Genomic DNA, 9,200 nt, shown 5'->3' on the forward strand with positions numbered 1-9,200 from the left:
AACATTGAAGGTTGTACAATGTAACAGCAATATTTTGACTTAGGGATGCCACCCGTTAGATAAAATATGCAACGGTTCCGTATTTCACTGAAATAATAAACGTTTTGTTTTCTAAATGATAGTTTCCGGATTCGACCATATTAATGACCAAAGGCTCCCATTTCTGTGTGTTATTATGATTATGATATTTGATAGAGCAGTCTGACTGAGCGATGGTAGGCAGCAGCAGGCTCGTAAGCATTCATTCAAACAGCACTTTTGTGCGTTTTGCCAGCAGCTCTTCGCAATGCTTCAAGCAATGAGCTGTTTATGACGTCAAGCCTATCAACTCCCGATGTTAGGTATAACCGATGTGAAATGGCTAGCTAATTAGCGAGGTGCGCGCTAATAGCGTTTCAAATGTCACTCGCTCTGAGACTTGGAGTAGTTGTTCACGTTGCTCTGCAAGGGCCGCGGATTTTGTGGCGCAATGGGTAACGATGCTTCGAGGGTGGCTGTTGTCGATGTGTTCCTGGTTCGAGCCCAGGTAGGGGCGAGGAGAGGGATGGAAGCTATACTGTTACACTGGCAATACTAAAGTGTCTATAAGAACATCCAATAGTCAAAGGTATATGAAATACAAATGGTATAGAGAGAAATAGTCCTATAATTCTTATAATAACTACAACCTAAAACTTCTTACCTGGGAATATTGAAGACTCATGTTAAAAGGAACCACCAGCTTACATATGTTCTCATGTTCTGAGCAAGGAACTTAACCATTAGCTTTTTTACATGACACATATTGCACTTTTACTTTCTTCTCCAACACTTTGTTTTTGCATTATTTAAACCAAATTGAACATGTTTCATTATTTATTTGAGGCTAAATTGATTTTATTGATGTATTATATTAAGTTAAAATAGGTGTTCATTCAATATTGTTGTAATTGTCATTATTACAAATACATTTCCTTATTTTATTTTAAATCGGCCGATAAATCGGTATCGGGTTTTTTTGGTCCTCCAATAATCGGTATTGGCGTTGAAAAATCATAATCGGTCGGCCTCTAATTGGAAGAGATTTCTGAATGTTCTTCGCCCAGCATACACTCCTCCAACCAGACCTGCTTTATCTACTCATTTGCTGGATGCAGAGTTCAAGTGAAAGTCAAGAAAATCATAGAGAAAGTAGACTGATGGGTGGTCGAATGTTCATAGGCAACGAATAATTAACTACATCATCTCCACTCCTCAATCAGTATTCTACAAGAGCACAGACACAAGGGACAACAGACACACCGGTCTCTACACTGAAGATGAGCTGAAGGCAGTCAAAAATGACCTTGGACAACAGAAGGTATTTGCACTGGTGACAGACAATGCTGCGAACATGAAGGCTGCTTGGTCTAAAGTGGAGGAGTCCTTCCCTCACATCACACCCATTAGCTGTGCTGCTCATGCATTGAATCCGCTCAAGAACATCATGGCACTGAAAACAATGGATACACCCTACTATAGAGCCAAGGAAATTGTTAGGTGTGTGAAGGGTCATCAAGTTATAGCTGCAATCTACCTCACCAAGCAAAGAATAAGAGCACCACATTGAAGCTGCCCAGCAACACCCGTTGGGGTGGTGTTTTCATCATGTTTGACAGTCTCCTGGAGGGGAAGGAATCTCGCCAAGAAATGGCCATATCACAGTCTGCCAATACGGCCAGTCCAATCAAGAGGATCCTCCCGGATTATGTATTTTGGGAGAGAGTGGTAAGCCTGAAACTCCTGAAACCTATAGCAGTAGCCATTGCACGGTTCGAGGGAGACAATGCCATCCTGTCTGATGTTCAGACTCGGCTTGTAATGTAAGAAAATAAATATATATGTATGCTGGCAAGAGCATCCTATCTGGTGCAGAGATCAACAAGGCCTATGGTATCATCACTACCATGTCTCGCCACCTTGGCCTGGATGAAGGCAAGGTTCTTGGCAGTCTGGCGAAGTACACTTCCAAGTAAGGGCTTTGGAATGGAGATGCAATATGGCAGTCGTGCCAACATATCTCATCAGCCACCTGGTGGAATGGACTTTGTGGATCTGAGGCTCTTTCCTCTGTTGCCTCTATCATCCTCCAAATCCCACCAACATCAGCCGCCTCAGAGCGCAACTGGTCCTTGTTTGGGAACACGAACACCAAAGCACGCAACAGGCTGACCAATACAAGGGTTGAACAACTGGTTGCCATCAGGGCAAATTTGAGGCTTATTGAGCTAGACAACAAGCTAACCTCAACAAGGTTGGAAAATGACAGTGAAGATGAGACCTCAGAGTCTGATGTTCAAGAGGTGGACATTGAGGAGGTCCAGGGAGAAGACATGGAAGCCTGAGAGGAAGACAACCAAAGCTTTAGCTTCTAGACTATCATTTTACGTTGAAAATGTTTTTGGGAGATGCGATGGATCATTGGGGATCATTCAATATTCCCTTTCTTTTGTTGTTCAGTGAAATCATCCCATGTGAAGAGTCAACTCATTTAATTAAAGTTCAATTCGTAACTAAATAGTTTTTATTTCTATTGGAAGGATATAATCATTTGCAATTAGGTCTACTTATGACCAGTATCTCTACCTGCACATGACCATCTGATCATTTATCACTCCAGTGTTAATCTGCAAAATTGTAATTATTCGCCTACCTCCTCATGCCTTTTGCACACAATGTATATAGACTCTTTGTTCTTTCTACTGTGTTATTGACTTGTTTATTGTTTACTCCATGTGTAACTCTGTGTTGTTGTCTGTTCACACGGCTATGCTTCATCTTGGCCAGGTTGCAGTTGTAAATGAGAACTTGTTCTCAACTAGCCTACCTGGTTAAATAAAGGTGAAATAAAAAATATAAAAAATATGGTAAAAGGTTTATGTTTCTGTCTCCATATGACATCTACATTTAAATGGTATTAATATTCATTTGCATATATTCCCATTAATTCCCATGTACTCCCACAGAAAGTTTCCACCTCTGAATATTCCCCAAAATGTGCAACCCTAGTAATGATCATATTGTTTAATCAGCTTCTTTATATGCCACACCTGTCAGCTGGATGGATTATCTTGGCAAAGGAGAAATTCTCACTAACAGGGATGTAAACAAATTTGCACACACAGTTTGATAGAATAAGTTTTTTGTGCATTTGGAAAATGTCTGGGATCTACTTCAGCTCATGAAACATGGGCCCAACACTTTACAATCTTGGGTTTATCTTTTTGTTCAGTGTACCATTGCTAAGGCACTCTGGAAAATAGCCTCTGCTGATGTAATACAGAAAGGGGTCCTCACCACGAAAGCAGACTGGTCGGCGGGCAGGAGGCCGTTACAGCGGCTCAAGGCCTCGTCTCCTGGCTGCACGTCCGAGTCCTCCAGCAGGGGGAGCTGTCCTGGGGTCAACGCATCGCTCAGCTCCTGGGTGTCCTTGTCCGAGCCCCTCAGCCGGTACACCACCGCGTCTAGCAACCCCTGGGTGGGGATCCCTGTCTGAAAGGCAGAGGGCGGGCCGAAGGGGCTGCGGTACAGGGCCACTGCGTCCGGTCCGTTCTGGATGGTGTTGGGTGGCAGGCGGATAGAGGGGGCTGGGACCAGCCTATCACTGCCCACCAGGAAGTAGCCCTGGGCAGTGGTGAAGTGGCCTGTGAGGCTGATCTCACGGTAGGGCTTGCTGTTGTGTCCGCTGAACAGGAGGAGCCACACGGCCTGCAGAGAGACGCGGCGGCCCGACGGGTGCCACAGCTCGATGAACTCGCCATCCTCGGCTGAGCCCGGGTTGTCAGCATTTACCTCGCTGATTAGAAAGTCTCCACGACCCCAGGGAGGGAGGTGAGGGGGCACTTCCGTACCTCCAGGGACCACTGAAGAGCGGAAAAATTAGATTTACCAAATAGCAACAGGTCAAAACTCACTACTATTTGGATACATTATATTGTCTCCTCAATTTGGTAACTATTTACATTAAATTTATTTTATACACATGTTTGTAAACACATATTGTTAGATAGCAATTATACTCTATTTAATGTATGTTCATTATCCTAAATGTTTATTGAATTTAATTGGCTATGACTGATTAGAAGCTAATCGATTTGCCTATAAGCACTAATGTGTATCACCAATCGAAAGCATCCCCAATGTAAAGGTGTCAGTGTGATAGCGAAATATGTAACACTCACCAGTGGCGTGAGGGCAGATCTTTGGCCATGGGCACTGGTTGGGCTGTCCGGGGGTTTGTGGCGCTTCCCAGAATACACCAGGGTCTCTGGTCCAACTGGCCACACCACAGCGACTGAGGTAGAGGCCTCCTTCCCCAAACCTGAGAAAGACCAGCAAGGTTAGTACTTCAGCCTAAGAAAGATAAATGGATGGATGGGTGATAGATGGATGGGTGGCTGGCTGGATGAGTATGGGTGGGTGGATTACCTGGCGCTGAGCTGATAGGGCTGTCTGCCTGGTATAAGGGTCTCTGTGAGGTTGGCGCTGGGTTGGTTTCCTGGTCCAGCGAACACAAAGGCGTCTAGGGGCTGCGTCTGGCTCAGGGGGCTGCCTACAGGGAAGTCCGAGGCCTTGCCACTGTACAACGCCACTGCCCCCGACTCATCTCCTGATGTATAACATAGTAGAACTTAATCACTCAACATAGCTTCCACACCAACAAACACGGCACTTTTCATACACAGGACGTGAAACAATTTGCGTAGATATAATTTCACACACAAAATACACAGGTCCAGCTCCTTGACTCATAGAAATCTCTGCAAGACCTCCCAATGAAGAGATATGAAGCTTTTCTCAGCCCTGAAGACCAGTAGGAGCTCCTCCAGGTACAGGTTCACTGACCTTTCATGTTGTTCTTGTCGATGGTGATGGAGATCAGGCCTTCCCTGGAGGTGTGCACGTCGACACTCTCGCTGACCATGTCCGTCCGCCCGTCCAGCACCAGCAGCACCAGAGGCCCTGCAGCCTGGGACTCGCTTAGCTCCACAAACCCATCCACCTGCCCCCCTCCCAGCTTCAGCTCGCTGATACGCGTGGTGGCAGTGCTGGGATCAGGGGGGATGCAGCGGTTGCGTTGGCCAGGTGATGGCAGGTCCACCTGGAAGCCCCAGCTTTCCCCAGAGATCAGGCACCTTTCGATGGATTCATCCCCCTCATGGGCCCCCTCGTCCTCCACGAAGGCCGACTCCCCAGGTGTCAACGTCTCAGCCAGGACCTCTGCGCCCCCGGACCGCCGCGTCATGTACACGATGGCATCCACCAGCCCCACGGCTGTGGCGTTCATCTTCTCCCCGTAGCGTGCCGCAGACGTGTGGTAGAGCGCGATGGCGTCCGGGCCATTCTGGACGGTGTTGGGTGGGAGGGGGATGGCCGGTTTTGGCTGCATGTCCACCGAGCCAACCAGGAAGAAGCCCCGGTCGTCTGTGGTGTGGCCCTTCAGGTCCAATACTTTGTAGGCTATGTTTCCGTTTCCATTGTAGAACACCAGGGTGTAGCCTTCCAGTGAGGCCCTCTGGCCACTGGTGTGGTAGAGCTCAACAAACTCAGTGGTGTCCAGTTTGGGGTTGTCTGCGTTGACTTCACTGATGATGAGGCAGGGATCTCCCCGGACTGACGCAACCAGACACACGGACAGGCAGACAGCGTATGTTGCGACCAGGCGAAGGGTCAGTCTTACCATCATGGTTAACTACTTCCCCAAAAATGTCAGTGCTAAAATGCATTAAGGGTTGAAAGTCTGAAAGATGAAGAAAATTAAGAAGAAACTTTTGAGGCACAAAAACAACAAATATTGACTAGAAATCACAGAAGGTTGAAATGATGTTGTGGTGAGGATATCATAACGGTCTTCACTACCCAGACAAGGGGCAAACTCAAAACTACATGACTGTTTATCGGTTTTTACAAAAATAGACAGAATGCATGTTGCATTCTAGGCTAGTAGTATCTGATGATTGAGTCGCCAAAAACAGGAAGATGATCGGGAATGTATGTCTCTTATGAGTTACAGTGTGGGTAAATCCTGCATTTCTTGGAAAGCACACGTAGACTAAGGATACATTTATTTCATCCAAATTAATTTAGGCCGTGGCTGCGGATTAATGCAAAAATTGTTCAACTGTGATTTGTATTTTATTTTTTCTCACTAGTACTAGGACAAAAACATGTTTTATCGCTTCCTGGACCTTGAATTAGCCAAATAGTAGCTGTAATCTTCGGTAGACAACGTTAAAATAAAAATTTGCGTAATTCAATTTTCGATCGTTTCTTACCAAACGGTAGACCAGGGAATCACAACGACAGTGGATTTTGGCTCGAGCATCATAGCGCATAGAAAACGAAGAAAGTTGCCTGCTAATTATTTATTTTTTAAATGCTTAACTAGGCTGCTACTATACGTGCTCTGTAGCTATAGAGTGTAAATACTGGAACGGATTATCTTCAGTTAAAACCCCATTCAAGACCACTACTTGTTGCATAGAAGACGATATTCAAGTCACGGCTATCGCTATCTCAGCGACGAAACGGTTGTCATTCGAGTTCATCTGTGCCACACAGGGTTAGGGTTACAAAGTAGCGACGTGACTTACTGTATTTCAGTGTCCCAGTCCACGACGAAGGGAGTATTGAAACTATGTTTCCAATCCAAACAAATCTGCTTTATTATTCCGAGAGATATAATAGTAAACTTTGTTTCAATCTCTGCCGCTCCCAGCGTCGTCTGTCCACATTGACAAAGCACTTTCTCCCCCCTCTCCCGTGCGTGGGCGTTCGGGGGGGGGGGGGGGGGATGATCCTCGGGTATCCTTCTCGTGCTGCGTAACATTCCATCCCATTCAAATTCAGCTCTGTGGTCTGCCTGTGTTTTACACCAAAAAAAGGATATATTGGCCTTATGTTTAGAAAAGTGATTTTATTAGATTTTGGCGTGTTTACATTTTTATTAAAGGAGGCAAGGTGGGACTTTTTAAATATTTTAATTTTCAAATATTTTCAAATATTTTCGGGGAACGTTGACCTACACGTTGATTTATATGGCCTGTAGGACCCTGAGAATCCACAAGGACTGCGAAACACCTTGGCCACGGAGCACCAACAAGTTGGCTATTCCTAGCTGGGTGACCTAATCTAATATGTTCTTGGTTAACGAGCATGAAGAAAAATATGAATCACATATTTTTACGATTCACAAGTGTCTCTAAATGTAGGGCCAAGTCTACCCCTGACTTTCCACATCTGCCATTTTACATTGTAGTTTGGACATTAAAGTTACTTTATTTTATTCAAATCAAATCAGTTGTATTTGTTACATGCACTGAATACAACAGGTGTATAATATTGTCTAAACAACAATGTCTAGTCGTATATCTGCGCTGAATAATTTTTCCTATTGAGGTTTTGAAAACGGCTGACTTCAAGAGTGAATGCACCTTAATTAAAGCAACTTCTCGTTTTTAAAATGTAATATGTGGCATTGATATGAGTAAGAAACATGTATTCTACTGTCAAAATTGACTACAGTGTAAATATGATAATTTTGGTCATAAAGTCGTTCTCGTCCAAAACGGATATTTGCAAAATAATGAAGGGTATTGTACGTTTTCCCGTGGGTTGGGTTTATGGAATTCTTCCCTCATGCCCACAGCTGGCAGCACCCAAGTAATCATATATTCTGTGCACAGATGCAAATGACCATTCTGATCATAATACCCATGGTCAATTTGGTGTGACATTTGATATCCCTATGGGCTAGTTAGGGACCGTCAGTAAATTACACAATATACATGGGATACTTTTTAAAAGGTCAATAGCTCCAAATTTCAATGACCTCAAAACCTCAAACCAACTATACATTGAGACAACTAAAAGACGTGCAACATGAAAATATTGTCCCATTTTCATTGTGTCATTTATTGAATGGGTTATTTTTCATAAAACCCTGGCAAGAGTGGCTAAAAGGGTGTTTAGCGTCCCCAGTGGTTCTGCAAGTGTATAGAGGATATTTTCCGCTACTCTCCAGTGTTTATATGCTGTTTAATATGACATGTCGCCTATTTGAAATGATGAGCACTGCTTACATTCACCTTTTCATGTTTATTCAAATACTTTTCATTCAAATCATATGGTTTGGTTTCAATACTTCAAAACCAAATAGTAGATCCAGGTAGTGACACAAATGGAGGGAATTTTGAGCCTTTTTCCCCCCCTGTGAGCACAGAGCGGTTTTTGAAATGCTAATTTAAAAATGAATGGTGAAAAAATGATTGGAACCATTTCGCTGTTTGACCAACTTGTTTTATGGGTATTATGACACCTCCACTGTGGGGCACTATGGCTGCTAGCATTTCTTAATAAACCAAATCTCAAACAAAGCCAAATCAGGAACTGCAGTCATCCTTTAAAGGGAACTGAAATTCCTGATTTAGCCTTGGTTTCAACTTCTCATTAGGGAATGGGAAAAGGTTATAAGGGCATGCCTCACACCCAAACCGATATTTAATTTCAGAATAATTTTGGGGGATTAAAGTTAGGTTAAGGGTTTGGTGAAGGTCAGTTTTAGGTTTTTGCTAGGTTAGAGTTTTTTTTTACAGGTTTTGAGATAAAATCAAAACTGTTACAGTACCCTTCATTCAGCAAAATACATATTTTTTTCCTAATTATCTTGCAAATCTCAATTTTGGATGAGACTGACTTTATGACCAACATGATCCTATTTACACTTTGTAGTACATTTTGACACTAGAATAAGCGTTTGACTAATATCGATCCCACATAGGCCATTTTCTAAGAGAAGTTGTTTGCCTTCAGTTGCTGTTGAAGTATGATCTAGTTTCCAGAGAAATGAGGAACCTGTGGTCAAATTGCGTCTTTGTTGAGGTTTTAAATGATCTCACCCTTTAGTACACATCAAACCCAAAAATGATTCATTCACATTTCTAATTTTATAAAGGTACCCTTTCTCCAATATGAGCTAGGATATTTGGTTGCAAGATGTCCATTTACAAAGGGTATATCAACTGTTAAGTACTTGCTCTTCCCTACAAAGCTGGTTCTCTTCATCCTGGGTCTTGGTTAATGATCTTGGACTGGACTGTGGTATAGCCCTTTTCTCAAATGAACACATCTGTAACACAACCAGAAGTGTTTGTTGTCCTCCCATAATACCAAGATGTGTAAAG

At 43.5% G+C, this 9,200-nt stretch overlaps 1 protein-coding gene across 1 annotated transcript in view; it reads right to left on the reverse strand.

Annotated features, from left to right (window-relative positions):
- Window positions 1–6,781, reverse strand: part of LOC109865818 (uncharacterized) — a 28,470-nt gene extending 21,689 nt beyond the window's left edge. The window contains exons 1-5 of the mRNA XM_020454277.2: window positions 6,612–6,781; window positions 4,864–5,758; window positions 4,447–4,627; window positions 4,200–4,339; window positions 3,316–3,881 (exon numbers count right to left, since the gene is read on the reverse strand). Coding sequence (XP_020309866.1) covers window positions 3,316–3,881; window positions 4,200–4,339; window positions 4,447–4,627; window positions 4,864–5,704 — 1,728 coding nt within the window. The 5' untranslated portion in view covers window positions 5,705–5,758; window positions 6,612–6,781. The remainder of the gene's footprint in view (window positions 1–3,315; window positions 3,882–4,199; window positions 4,340–4,446; window positions 4,628–4,863; window positions 5,759–6,611) is intronic.
- Between the last annotated feature and the right edge of the window lie 2,419 nt (window positions 6,782–9,200).

Source organism: Oncorhynchus kisutch, linkage group LG20 (genome assembly GCF_002021735.2).
Source record: "Oncorhynchus kisutch isolate 150728-3 linkage group LG20, Okis_V2, whole genome shotgun sequence".
Classification (NCBI taxonomy): domain Eukaryota; kingdom Metazoa; phylum Chordata; class Actinopteri; order Salmoniformes; family Salmonidae; genus Oncorhynchus; species Oncorhynchus kisutch.